The sequence below is a fragment of the Trachypithecus francoisi genome, unplaced genomic scaffold (assembly GCF_009764315.1).
Source record: "Trachypithecus francoisi isolate TF-2019V2 unplaced genomic scaffold, Tfra_2.0 Lachesis_group8, whole genome shotgun sequence".
Classification (NCBI taxonomy): Eukaryota; Metazoa; Chordata; class Mammalia; order Primates; family Cercopithecidae; genus Trachypithecus; species Trachypithecus francoisi.
Genome location: NW_022681473.1, coordinates 9904927 through 9919071, shown reverse-complemented (window position 1 = coordinate 9919071; position 14145 = coordinate 9904927). Strand labels below are relative to the sequence as shown.

The 14145-nt window shown below is 57.1% G+C and overlaps 2 protein-coding genes across 3 annotated transcripts; both read left to right on the top strand.

Annotated features, from left to right (window-relative positions):
• The first annotated feature begins 425 nt into the window (after positions 1–425).
• Positions 426–9714, top strand: KCNK4 (potassium two pore domain channel subfamily K member 4). The gene is made up of 7 exons (XM_033205765.1): positions 426–903; positions 2042–2307; positions 5993–6116; positions 6235–6395; positions 6599–6785; positions 7243–7382; positions 9030–9714. Coding segments are annotated over exons 1-7 (1260 nt in total). The 5' UTR covers positions 426–902; the 3' UTR covers positions 9411–9714.
• Positions 9715–9982: 268 nt separating this feature from the next.
• Positions 9983–13828, top strand: CATSPERZ (catsper channel auxiliary subunit zeta). Of its 2 annotated transcripts, none has more exons than XM_033205766.1 (5): positions 9983–10124; positions 10355–10685; positions 12561–12640; positions 12856–12922; positions 13601–13828. In XM_033205766.1, the coding sequence occupies exons 1-5, from the start codon at positions 10104–10106 to the stop codon at positions 13702–13704; spliced, it is 603 nt and encodes a 200-aa protein (XP_033061657.1). In that variant the 5' UTR covers positions 9983–10103; the 3' UTR covers positions 13705–13828. The 2 variants fall into 2 exon arrangements, with proteins under 2 accessions (XP_033061657.1, XP_033061658.1); XM_033205767.1 differs by having other exon boundaries at positions 12856–12966; positions 13601–13738.
• The last annotated feature ends 317 nt before the right edge of the window (positions 13829–14145 follow it).

The window sequence follows — 14145 nt, the reverse complement described above, 5'->3', positions numbered from 1 at the left end:
AAAGCCATCCAGCATGAGGGCTGAGGACCCCAGCAGGCACCAGAGGGTCTTTGGAGAGGTCACAGGTTGTCAAGCGGGTGAGAACAGGGCAGGGCAAGTTCAGGAGCAGCCAGGGCCTGGGTGTTCAGGCAGTGGGAGAGCGGATGCTGGCACCAGTGCCATGCTGGGATCTGCAGGCAGCTCCAGCCACAGCCTTCTGGGGCTGATTTCTGGTCATGGAAGTGAGAACCAAAAGCTGGGGCTGGGAGCACCCTGGAGGGATAGCCCGGGAGCAGGTAGAGGGCCAAAACTGGAGTGGGGGCAGGAGGTGTTCCAGCAGCGACTCCCCAGAGGTGGGTCCCAACCTCCATGTCGGCCAATTCCAGGTGACCCCACCGGGTTTCCCCCACCCCTTTGTCTCGCGGAGCCCGTCCCTCATGAGTACTGAGCCCAAGGGCCAGGCTGTCCCCAGGGGCGGAGAGTTGCGGGCCCTTCCCGATCCAGTAATGGGCCTGGGAGTTGCCAGATTAGCGTGTTGCCTGTCCAGAGAGGTGGGCCAGCTGATGCCCAGGTCGGGGCCCTGCCGCTGGCCACATTGGGCTCCGGTCCAAGGCTAGAAGGCTGGCCCCAGCTGCAACCCCTCTCCGGCTCCTCTGCCACCCACCTCCCGGGGCTGGCCAGCATTGGGGAGCCGGGCGGCCGCAGGTAAAGGGCTTGGGGCGGCGCCGGCGGCGAGGGCGCTGCAAGGAGGGAAGCGCGGCGCCGGAGGGGTTAACCACGGGAGGAGGGGGGCTTCTGCCGGCGGGAGGGGGGTCCCAGCCCCAGCGGCCGCCCGCTCCGCCCCTGCCGCCTCCGCGGCCCAGTCGGCACCGGCGAGGCCGTGCTGGAACCCGGGCCTCAGCCGCAGCCGCAGCAGGGCCGACAGTAAGTGTGGGGCGGGCTCCGGTGTGCGGGCAGGACTCCGGGGCAGGGGCGCCCCGGGGGCGACTGGCCAGGCGGGGTGCCCACCTCCCACGCGTGGGCGCCTCAGGGAGTGGTGTGGCCGCCAGTCCCGCCGCCCGCCACGCTCCGAGGCGTAGCTGTGGGGACGCGGGGGAGGCGGTGGGAGCGAGCTGCGGGCGCTGCGCGGTTGCCCTGCGGTCTGGCGTGTGCACGCGAGGGTCCGCATACATGTGCGTGGGCTCTGGGTGCCCTGGCGCGGCCGGCACGCCCATGGGGGCCGGGGATGCCGGGGCGTCTGCGGAGTGTGCAGGTGGGGTGCGTGCGTGCAGCGGGGCGGTGCGGCGCTGCAGCTTCGGGGTGGAGCGTGGGCGCGCGGGTCTTTGTGCCCGCGCGTGGCGGCGCGTGCCGGGGCGTGTGTGCGCGTGGGCGCCGCCGCCCGCTGTGGGGGACTGACAGCTGTCCCGGGGACTGCCCCCCCCCGTGTGGCCTTTGCGGACCCCCGCCCTGCTTTTTCCGGGAACTGGGCGTCCCCCGCACCCCTCCTCGCCTGGGTGCGGGACTCACCCCTGGGTTCCTCGAAAGCCCGGCGGGGCGCGGGGGCACCCTGGAGGGCCAGCCGGGAAGCAGGGCGAGGCGAGAGGGGACGGAGAAGCCGCGGAGATGCTGTCGCAGCCGCAGCGGGCGAGCCGAGACCCACCATTCCCCTGTCCCCGCCCTACGCGGTCCGGCCTCTCCTCCGGGTTTCCCTTCGGACGGCTCTGAGCCCCCCTCAGCCTCCTCCTCGAGGGCCAGTTCCCCACACCACCCCACACCCCCCACATTTCCTCACTCGCCCCGCTTCCCCTTAGCCAGGCTTAGGTTCTCTTTCGGCCTCCCACTCGCCTTCCTTTTCCTTCCCGGTGCCCTCCTCTCTTTCCTCACCCGGTGGTCCCCGACAGGGGCAGCGGAGGTAAGGGGAAGGCTGGAGATAGGAGGGGGACTGGGTGTGTTCAGTCAGAGGGATATCTGTGGACAGTGCGGCTAGGGGCTTCATGGATCTTTGGGTGTGTAGGGGATCGAGGAGAAGGGTGTGGATGTCAGGCCGGCTCAGTGACCCCAGCATCCCTGGTTTTGCCCGCAGTGACGACAGCTCCCCAGGAGCCCCCTGCCCGGCCCCTCCAGGCGGGCAGTGGAGCTGGCCCGACGCCTGGGCGCGCCATGCGCAGCACCACGCTCCTGGCCCTGCTGGCGCTGGTCTTGCTCTACTTGGTGTCTGGTGCCCTGGTGTTCCGGGCCCTGGAGCAGCCCCACGAGCAGCAGGCCCAGAGGGAGCTGGGGGAGGTCCGAGAGAAGTTCCTGAGGGCCCATCCGTGTGTGAGCGACCAGGAGCTGGGCCTCCTCATCAAGGTGCGTGGGTGGGCCTCAGCCCTTCAGCTGTCACCCATCACCCCTGGCACTAGCTGTGTGCCAGTGAGGCCCTGTGCCGGTGCTGCTTTCAGATCAGTATCCCTGAGGACGGGGTGCAGCCGGAGGCTGTGGGACAGAGGCTGGGGTCCAGGTCTCTGTGTTTTCAATAGGGCAACAGTGGGGTCATTTGTTTTCCTTGGAGAGCCTGGCCCAGGACTGTGAACCTAGATTGTGTCCTTCAGGGTGTAATGGTGGTGGGATGAGGGGAAAATGAATGAATGAATGGCCATAGCACAAGGGCTATGTTACATTTGCACAGGTCTCACTCACCTGTTTAGATTGCCACATAAAATCCAAGACTCATTTAAATGTCAATCACAGTTACACCACAAATGCCCTTTTTTTTTTTTTTTTTTGAGATGGAGTCTCCTTGTGTCACCCAGGCTGGAGTACAGTGGTGTGATCTCAGCTCACAGTAACCTCAGCCTCCCAGATTCAAGTGATTCTCCTGCCTCAGCCTCCCAAGCAGCTGGGATTACAGAGATGCAATGCATCACCACGCCTGGCTAATTTTTGTATTTTTAGTAGAGATGGGATTTCACCATGTTGGCCAGGCTGGTCTCAAACTCCTGACCTCAAGTGATCCACCCACCCCGGCCTCCCAAAGTGCTGGGATTGCAGGCATGAGGCACCACGCCTGGCCCACAAATGCCTTTTTTTTTTTTTTTTTTGAGACGGAGTCTGGCTCTGTTGCCCAGGCTGGAGTGCAGTGGCCGGATCTCAGCTCACTGCAAGCTCCGCCTCCCGGGTTTACGCCATTCTCCTGCCTCAGCCTCCCGAGTAGCTGGGACTACAGGCGCCCGCCACCTCGCCCGGCTAGTTTTTTGTATTTTTTTAGTAGAGACAGGGTTTCACCATGTTAGCCAGGATGGTCTTGATCTCCTGACCTCGTGATCCGCCTGCCTCGGCCTCCCAAAGTGCTGGGATTACAGGCTTGAGCCACCACGCCCGGCCACAAATGCCTTTTTAAGACAAGTCCATCCCATGCAATATTTTTGTTTGCTAAAATCTGGCAACCCTACCTACACCGGTTCCCACACTTTTTTTGGAGTCATGTGTCTTAGAAAAACCCAAGAACACAGTGAACACACCCCCTCCCCCTGGAAAAGTGTGCATATGAGCATGTGCAGGTGATTTGGGAGGGTTCCAGGATCCATGCCACCAGGGATGGCAGGTCAGGTGCCCCTTCCCCCTAGGATGCATGCTTACCATGTGGGGAGAAGCGGGGTGCGTCAGGGTTCCCTGAGGCACTTCTGGTCAGACTCCAACCGTAGACTCAAGAAAGTTTTGGGCTGCAGCCTTCTGAGGTACAGTCAGGCAGGCACCTCTGTTGCTTTCTCTGATTTCAGAGTCACTGTCATACAAAAAAATGAAGATCTAGCTTTAATAAATTAATGTCTATTACTTGAAATTGAAGAGTACCCTTTGTTCCCTGCCTGTTCTTTGTGGAGGGAGGGGCCACTGGCATGGAGGCCTCAGTGTTCCAGCTGATTCTCAAGGCAGCAGGACTCAGGGCAGAGATGTGTGTGGGGTGGGGTCAGGACGCAGACCACCTGACATCGTCTCTGACACTTCCAGAATGCCAGTGGAGGCTCAGAGAGGCCTGAGAAGAATGTGTCTGGCCAGACCACAGGGCAGAGGGAGGGAGGCAGGGAGGGAATCTGACCTAGTTTGTCTTCACAATGGAACTGCTTTTTTCCTGGATAAGAAAAAGGAAGAAAAGGAGAGGCAGGACTGAGAAGGGTGGGTGACAGCCACTTTATTTCTCTTTCGCAGTAGGATTCACTCCCTGAATTAGTTGTGCAGCTATTGTGCACCTACTGTGTGCTAGGTGCTGTAGTGTTATACGCCAAGGGGATACTGGGGTGGATCAGACACAGGGCCTACCTTGGAGGGCATCACATCTAGGGGAGGGGGAGATCTATGGTCAGACAGATCACTGTAGGATTCAGTGGAAAGGAAGTTTCCTTCTTTCTGTTAAGCACCAATTGTGCTAGGCCTTAAGCTAGGTGCTGGGGACCAGGAGGGAGATGGCAGCGGCCTGAGGGATGACCTGGTGATTGAAACACACCAGGCGAGAGAGGTAGAGAGTAGAGATGAGGGGCAAGAGATGCCCATGTGGAAAGACAGCATGGGCAAAGGCGTGGAAGCTGGAAAGTTCCGGAGCATTTTGCAGAACCTGGACTTAGCAGATGCCTAGTCATTTGAAGCAAAAATTAGAACACACAGGATGACACAGGATTTTTCCCTTAAGTCGTGAATTTATTGGAAAAGGGTTGCAAAATACACATTAAATCACTTTTAATTAGCTCTTTCACTTCTTGCTTTTATTAAAAATTATTACAGAAAATGCAATCATCTCAGAAAATCTGGGGGGAAGGTTGCTGTAACATGGGGTGCCAAATTGGAGTCCCAGGGACAAGACTAGGGGAAGGGAGGTGGGGACCGGTTTGAAAAAAGGGCTTCAATGCTGGACTGGGGAGTTTAGGCCTGCAAGGAGTGGGGAGCCATGGAGGGCGCTGAGCAGCCACTTTAGGAAGATTAGTTGGGACTGAGTCTTGCTAATGAGGACTGCAGTCAGGGAGAGAAGAAGTGCTTTATGATATGCCCCACAGACACCATTCTTGTGCCTTGGTACTGCTGCTTGGGAAGAGTCTCTTTGACTTCCTCTCACCTAGGGCAAGCACTCTCAAAATAGTCCCTGCCCGTGGGACCTGCATGCTGGCCTGCATGCTGGCGAGAGGGAGACATCTAAATAGGGACATTACGTTCATTTAATAATATGCATTGGCTGGTCTGAGTACAGTGGTGTTGTTTACAACTAATTGATCGCAACCAGTTACAGATTTCTTGGTTCCTTCTCCACTCCCACTGCTTCACTTGACTAGCCTTAAAAAAATAGTAATACTTATTGAGAGGTGCTCAATCAATATTATTTACACTGCAGCACAGGGTTTGGCTTGGACTTCGGCAGGGTTGAGATGTGTGTGTTTTTGTGTGTGCATATAAACCTTCTAAAAATTGGAAGCAAAATTTTGTGGCACATAAACCTTCCTGGAGAGAAAGGCCCTAGCTTTCATGAGATTTTTCTAAGGAAAGGGACTCAAATTCAGCTTCCATAGGTGCAATGGGAGTCGTGGGTTTGGAAAGCTAGAAACACAGGGTGTGGTCACTGCTTGGGAACTTAACAGTCAGTGCTTACTTTGTTGCAAGTTCACAAAAAATCTGGGAGGCAGATGCTGTCATTATCATTCCCACTTGAGACATGCAGAAGCTGAGGCCAGAGAGTTAACTTGCCCAAGGTCCCATAGCATAAACATTTGAAGCCAGGCAATCTGGTCCCAGGTCTGCTCCTAACCATGGTAAAAGTGGAAATTTGTCTGAAGTTAGGGGCCAGATACCAAAAATGTTTCTCAGACATTGTAGAGGTCAAACAAACTTGCCTGCAGGTAGACTAGACCCAGTTTGCATCTTCTGCTGTAAGGGACTGCCTCCTGGGAGACCAGAGAGAAGGGGAGAACAGGGAGGAGCAGGGAGGGAGCCACCCTAGAGACTGGAGGGGCCACAAGTTGGCCTAGACAGGAGGGAAGAACTGAAGCTCCTCCTTCTACACCTTATCCTGCAGGAGGTGGCTGATGCCCTGGGAGGGGGTGCGGACCCAGAAACCAACTCGACCAGTAACAGCAGCCACTCAGCCTGGGACCTGGGCAGCGCCTTCTTTTTCTCAGGGACCATCATCACCACCATCGGTGGGGGAGGGGATTGGCATGTGGGGGAAGGGCAAGGAGCTTCCTCATGGGGGAAGGTGCAGGGAGATGGAGGGGTCCCAGGCGGCCCCTAGACTTCCTGCATTGCCCCTCTGCCCAGGCTATGGCAATGTGGCCCTGCACACAGATGCTGGGCGCCTCTTCTGCATCTTTTATGCACTGGTGGGGATTCCGCTGTTTGGGATCCTACTGGCAGGGGTTGGGGACCGACTGGGCTCCTCCCTGCGCCATGGTATCGGTCACATTGAAGCCATCTTCTTGGTGAGCTGCTCCATGCCCTGCCTGCCCTTGTGCTGGCCTCCAGCTACCCTTCCCCATGTCCCTGGCGCATGAATGCCCCCCCCCACCGCCACCTGCCTGCCGACCCTAAGCCTCTCCCACAGGCTCCTGGGGGCGGGAGTGGAGAATATGGGAGTGGGGATTGTTGGTGTCTCCTGGGTCCTGTCTACTGCCCCTCCCTGCAGAAGTGGCACGTGCCACCGGAGCTAGTAAGAGTGCTGTCAGCGATGCTCTTCCTACTGGTCGGCTGCCTGCTCTTTGTCCTCACGCCCACGTTCGTGTTCTGCTATATGGAGGACTGGAGCAAGCTGGAGGCCATCTACTTTGTCATAGTGACGCTTACCACCGTGGGCTTCGGTGACTATGTGGCCGGTGAGGCTGCCCTTCTTGTGCTGCACTTTCCCATCTACTTTATTCCTGATCAGGGGCTCTGCACTCCCGCCTTTCCCTCCAAATCCCATGTGGTTGCTCTAACCCCTGCCTCCATCATGGAATGCACCATCACAGCCTTGCACACACACCAGCGCCTTATGCACACTCACATTCTTGTATGCTTGAGTCCCATGCATGCTCACACATATATTAAACACACCCCTCGCATGTGTCACATTCTTGCACAGGAGCGCCCCTTCTTGCATGCTTTGATCTTGTACACTTTCAACTCATGCACACCACTCATTTTCCTGCCTGCACTCACACACTCAAGCACATACCCATTGCCCTAGGGAGGGCAGGTCCTCTCCAGGAGCTGGGAGGGGGACACTGAGCCAGAGCTCACAGGCTTGCCCCACAATCCAGCTCTTTTCTGCCTTTCCTGGTGGTATCCCAGGTGCGGACCCCAGGCAGGACTCCCCAGCGTATCAGCCGCTGGTGTGGTTCTGGATCCTGCTCGGCCTGGCTTACTTCGCCTCAGTGCTCACCACCATCGGGAACTGGCTGCGAGTAGTGTCCCGCCGCACTCGGGCAGAGGTAGGCGCCCAGGGTTGGCACTGCGTCTGTGCACTGTGGTGCAAATGTGCTGTTCCCTAGCAGGGGGTTGAGCAGGCTGTCTCCTATCCAGGGTGTGGGCTCCTGAGGCAGGGGCTGAGTGAGCCTCTGTGTGTGCCTTGCAGGGAACAGAGGGCCATGTTTGTGGGTAACTTCACCACCTCTGCCCTCATGGTTAGGATTGCCAGATTTAGCAAATAAAAATGCAGAAAGCCAGCCTGGGCAACATAGTGAGACCCCGCCTCTAGAAAATACACAAAAATTAGCCCTGCGTGGTGGTGTGTGCCTGTAGTCCCAGCTACTCGGGAGGCTGAGATGGGAGGATCACTTGAGCCAGGGGAGGTCGAGGCTGCAGTGGGTCATGATTGCACCACTGCACTCCAGCCTGGGCAACAGAGTAAGCCCTGGTCTCACAAACAAACAAACAAATAAACAAAACAAAACAAAAAAACAAAACTCAGTTAAATTTGAATTTCAAATAAATTAAATTTTAATTTGGCCAGGCGCGGTGGCTCACGTTTGTAATCCCAGCACTTTGGGAGGCTGAGGTGGTTGGATCACGAGGTCAGGAGTTCGAGACCAGCCTAGCCAACACAGTAAAACCCTGCTAAAAATACAAAAATTAGCTGGGTGTGGTGGCAGGCTCCTGTAATCCCAGCTACTTGGAAGGCTGAGGCAGGAGAACTGCTTGAACTGGGGAGGCAGAGGTTGCAGTGAGCCAAGATCTGCCACTGCACTCCAGCCTGGATAACTGAGCTAGACTCCTCTCAAAAAAAAAAAAAAAAAGGCCGGGCGCGGTGGCTCAAGCCTGTAATCCCAGTACTTTGGGAGGCCGAGACGGGCGGATCATGAGGTCAGGAGATCGAGAGCATCCTGGCTAAGACAGTGAAACCCCGTCTCTACTAAAAAATACAAAAAACTAGCCGGGCGTGGTGGCGGGTGCCTGTAGTACCAGCTACTTGGGAGGCTGAGGCAGGAGAATGGCTTGAACCCGGAAGGCGGAGCTTGCAGTGAGCTGAGATCTGGCCAGTGCACTCCAGCTTGGGCGACAGAGCAAGACTCCGTCTCAAAAAAAAAAAAAAAAAAAAAAAATATATATATATATATGTGTGTATATATATACATACACATATATATGTGTATATATGTGTGTATATATATACATACACATATATATGTGTATATATGTGTGTATATATATACATACACATATATATGTGTATATATGTGTGTATATATAACATACACATATATATGTGTATATATGTGTGTATATATACATACACATATATGTGTATATATGGTGTATATATATACATACACATATATATGTGTATATATGTGTGTATATATATAAGCATGTCCCAAATATTGCACGAGATATAGTTATACTAAAATTTATTTGTAGTTTCTCGGAAATTCACATTTAGCCGGGCAATTTGTATTTTGCCACCTTTTTGGGAGCACCCAGCGGAGGAGCCCTTCCATCTTCGGGGCTGGCTGAAGCTAGAGGACCAGGCAGAAAAGAGGGTTGGGGGTTGATGCCTGCTGGTGAAGGGGCAGGTTCCTGGGGGGTCGCGGAGGGGGTCTAGGACCTCTAGTCGAGGGCTGCTTTCCCTCTCTGTGCAGATGGGCGGCCTCACGGCGCAGGCTGCCAGCTGGACTGGCACGGTGACCGCGCGCGTGACCCAGCGAGCCGGGCCCGCTGCCCCGCCGCCAGAGAAGGAGCGGCCACTGCTGCCTCCACCGCCCTGTCCAGCGCAGCCGCTGGGCAGGCCCCGATCCCCTTCGCCCCCGGAGAAGGCTCAGCCGCCTTCCCCGCCCACGGCCTCGGCCCTGGATTATCCCAGCGAGAACCTGGCCTTCATCGACGAGTCCTCGGACACGCAGAGCGAGCGCGGCTGCCCGCTGCCCCGCGCGCCGCGAGGTCGCCGCCGCCCCAATCCCCCCAGGAAGCCCGTGCGGCCTCGCGGCCCCGGGCGTCCCCGAGACAAAGACGTGCCGGTGTAGGGGCAGGATCCCCGGCCCGGGCCTCTCAAGGGCTTCGTTCCTGCTCTCCCCGGCATGCTTGGCTTGTTTGACCAAAGAGCCCTCTTTCCACGAGACTGAAGTCTGGGGAGGAGGCTACGGTTGCCTCTCCGCCGTCCCCCGGCCCCGGCCCTTTCCTCACTTCCATCCATCTCCAGACCCCCCACGGCTTTCTGTGTCGCTGCCCCGGGCGGGCGTGTCCCTCACAGCACCTCACGACTGTGCCTCAAAGCCTGCATCAATAAATGAAAACGGTCTGCACCGCTGCGGGCGTGACGCTCCCGGACGCGAGTGAGTGTGGAAGTGCTTTCCTCGGGCCACCGCGGGGGCACATCTGGCCTCCCGTGGCCCCTAGGCCGAGGGTCCCCGGGCACCCAGATCGGTCAATTCTCCGCCCTCTCGGCTGGGCTCAGGCCCGTGTCTCTGCCTGGAGGCGGCTGGGTAGGGTCCGGCGTGGGGATCAGCCGGGATGGGCTGTGCGTCTCCAGCCTCTGCACACACTTTGGGGGGTGGGGTGCGGGGGTGGAGAGGCAGGGGAGAGAGGATGGCATCTCGCGTGGCGGGCTGTCGTTTGAACTCTCCCGGCGCGAGAGGCCCTGCCCTGCCCCCTTCCTGGAGCGTTGACCCCCTTCTCGTCCCGAGGCCTGTGGCGTCTGGGTCCGTTGGGGCAGAACCATGGAGGAAAAGCCTTCGAAAGTAAGACCTCTCCCCGGACCCCTTACTCTGTCCGCTCCCAACCCACCTTTGGTCCGACTCGGGTCCCTGGCGCGATTTCTTACTCAGCCTTGGCTTCCCGCAGCCCCCACCCAACCAACCCCACGCTCTACGGGATCCCCGCCCGGACCCGGCTCAGATCCCCAGCCTGCTCTTCCTTCCCGCTCCAGCCACCCGCGACCCTTGGCTCCCTCCTTGTATGTGGCCCACAGGTGTCGCTCAAGTCTTCCGACCGCCATGACTCGGACAAGGAGAGCGGGCACAGCGACATTCGGGACCTGTGGACCAGGACAACGCTGTCCCAGGCACAGCTGAACATGCCGCTCTCCGAGGTCTGCGAGGGCTTCGACGCGGAGGGCCGCAGCATTAGCAAGACCCGCGGGTGGTACAGCCCAGGGAGCCGCTCGTTGGACGAAGGGGACAAGGCCAGCCACAAGCCGGAGGAACTGGATGAGCACGCGCTGGTGGAGCTAGAGTTGCACCGCGGCAGCTCCATGGAAATCAATCTGGGGGAGAAGGACACCGCATCCCAGATCGAGGCCGGTCAGTGTGGCCTCGCCAGGCCGTGGGCGCCCGCGGGGCAATAAGCTATCCGGGGACTCAATTTCTGGAGCTGTAAAATTGGGGGAAGCTGATGGGATCCAAGTTTCTAGGATTCCCTGGGAGAGGCGCCAGCGCGAATCTTTCGCCCTTTAAATCCGCCAGGCACTCTTGGAGCGCCCCCTCCCGGGCAGGCGTTGTAACAGGCCTTTCAGTCGTGGCGCGCAGAGTCCGGGGAAGGACGCACCAAATAAATTGAGCAAAGATCCCGCGGTAGGACCTGCGGGGTTTTCTTGTTTTGTTTTGGAGACAGGATGTCGCTCTGTCGCCCAGGCTGGATGGAGTGCAGTGGTGCGATTATAGCTCACTGCAGTTCAAGTGATCCTCCCGCTTCGCACCTTTTTTTCTTTTTCTTTTTTTTTTTTTCAGAGTCTCGCTGTGTCGCCCAGATTGGAGTGCAATGGCACAGTCTCTGCTTACTGCAACCTCCGCCTCCCGAATAGCTGGGATTACAGGCGTGCACCACCACGTGCGGCTAATTTTTGTATTTTTAGTAGAGAGGGAGTTTCACCATGTTGGCCAGGCTGGTCTCAAACTCCTGACCTCAAGCGATCCGCCAGCCTCGGCCTCCCAAAGTGCTGGAATTACAGGCTTGAGTCACTGCACCCGGCCTTTGTTTGTTTTTTTAGAGAAGGCGTCCTGCTTTGTCACCCAGGCTGGAGTGCAGTGTTGTGATCATAGCTCACTGCAGCCTCAAACTCCTAGGCTCAAGGGATCCTCCAACCTCAGCCACCCCCACCACCCCGAGCTGGGAGGACAGGCCAGCACCACTCTGCTCAGCTAATTTTTTTTTGTAGAGAAAATTTCGCCATGTTGCCCCGGCTGGTCTCAAACTCCTGGGCTCAAGTGATCCTCCTGCCTCGGATACCCAAAGTATTGGGATTACAAGTGTGAGCCACCATGCCCAGCGAGACCTGGGTTTTTAATGGAATCATCCCGCCTTGTCTTATGATTTGCGCTGGTTGAGGAGGTGTATGTCTTTCCATTAGTCAGTTGCTGGTTACAATTTCTAAGCCTCTACTACACGCTGGACACTGTCTGGCACCCTCTCAAACCACTTCATCAGAGAGTCAGAACCAATAACAGTGTAACAATGGTCACATATTGAGCACTTGCTGTGTGCCAGGCACGGGGCTTCCCCTGGATTGTCACCTTCAAACTGGATTGTCACCTTCAAACTGCACAACCTGCATAAAGAGCTATTTTCTTTTCTTTTCTTTTCTTTTTGAGTTGGGGTCTCACTCTGTTGCCCATGCTGGAGTGCAATGGCGTGATCTCGGCTTACTGCAACTTCTGCCTCCCCAGTTCAAGCAATTCTCCTGCCTCAGCCTCCTGAGTAGCTGTGATTACAGGCGCCTGCCACTATGCCCAGCTAATTTTTGTATTTTTAGTAGAGATGGTGTTTCATCATATTGGCCAGGCTGGTCTTAAACTCCTGACCTTGTGATCTGCCCACCTTGGCCTCCCAAAGTGTTGGGATTACAGGCATGACCCACCACTCGGCCAAGAGCTATTTTTATTACTCCATTTTACTGATGAAGAACTTGAGGGTCAGAGTGTCAGTCACTAGTCCTAAGTGTCACATTGTGGGGCAGTCAGAACTGGAACCAGGTGGGTGGGGCTCTAAAGCCCAGGGTTGTAACCTCTGTCCCATGCTGACCCCACATATGTGGCGCCCGCTGGTGGGGAGACCTTTTGGTTGCACCAGGAGCTCGTCTCTGAAGGCCATTCCCTCTCACATGGTGCCTACCCATCTCCTCTGCTCCAGGAAAGGCCCAGGAGTCTGCAGATGACTGACCCTTTTTTCTCTTCTCCCAGAAAAGTCTTCCTCAATGTCATCGCTCAATATTGCGAAGCACACGCCCCATCGAGCCTACTGGGCAGAGCAGCAGAGCAGGGTTGGAGGGGCTGGGGAGACTGGGAGTTTCAGTGGGGTAGGGGATAGGCAAGTTGGGGGTTGCTGATAGGATATGAAAGTTGGGGGTGGTTGGCAGGGTGGAGGGGCAGGTAGGCTGTTTGGGGGTTTGGGGACCACAGGGAGCAGGTGGGAGCATTTCAGCTGTGGGCAGAGATGAAGTCCCCTGGACACCTAAGCCTCTTGCTGCTTCTCCAGCTGCCGCTGCCCCTGATGGAACTCATGGAGAATGAAGCTCTGGAAATCCTCACCAAAGCCCTCCGGAGTGAGCTCCCCGCCAACCCCCAAGAGCTACCACGACAGATTCTGGTGGATTTTGCAGGGCTGGGGCCCAAGGGCTGGGGTTTCAGGGTGCCTTATGTCTTGTCAGATGCCCTTGGCACTCACAAGTGTTTTCAAAGGGCCCCGTAAAAGTTAAAAGCTGAGGGACTGGGCACAGGAAGAACCAGTGGGGCACATGTGGTGATGGGTAGAGGCCTGGGCTCCAGGCTGAGTGCAGGCCCTCTCTAGCTGACGGAGGCTTTTCTGTGGCTGTTTCTCCACCTGCCCAGTGGGATAACCGCCTTGGTGTGGCCTCGACTCCCTCTGGTTGGAGAGCCTTTGGACAGTGGATTATGTGGGTGAATTTCTGCTGCTGGGGTAGGAAAGCCCAGTGGTGATAAAGGGCCAGCTGATGGCTTAGAGCGGGTGGCTGGTCCAGAAGGTGGCCAAACTGCTCGCTACCACCGCCCTAGTTCAGGCCTGCAACGTCTTCCCTAGCCTTGACCTTAACACTCAGCACCCTTAGAGATGCAAAGTTCCCCAGGCTAACACAGACCTGAGTGCCCTGCGCTGCTGCTACCCCGAATCATCTGCAGTTCCTCGAACTACATATGGGGCGCCCGCTGGTGGGGAGACCTTTCGGTTGCTCACTGCCCTGAGCCGAGCTCTGCCCTCCTCCTAGGCTACCAGTTAGGGATCGGCAGGGACCACTTCCTGACTAAGGAGCTGCAGCGATACATCGAGGGGCTCAAGAAGCGCCGGAGCAAGAGGCTGTACGTGAATTAAAAACGCCACTTTGGGCTCGAGCAGCGACCCAAACCAGCCCTGTGCCTGCCCGGTCCCCAGACCCAAGCCTGAACCCATCCGAGTGGAATTTGAGTCCTAAAGAAATAAAAGAGTCTATGCATGGTCCGTGAGTGAGTGCATGGCAGCCCGCGTGAGGCGGACGCACGTGGCCCCGCCCTTCCCCGTGACCTTCATTCGGTCACCGCAGTGACCTTGAGCTTTCTCCGTCCGGGCCCTATCGGCCCTACCTTCCGGGACTCGCAATCCAGGGCTTCTTGCATGTTTTAAGTCGGCTTCACCCACCCCGAGTTCCGCAGCTCTGTGGGGCCACTGGGTCTACGGTTCGAGTGCCCAGTTGATGTCGCTTTGGGGGAAGGGGGTAGGGGGAAGGGGGCAGCACCTCCTGCCTCCCGACGGCGCGCTAGGCTCCGCCCCTCAAGC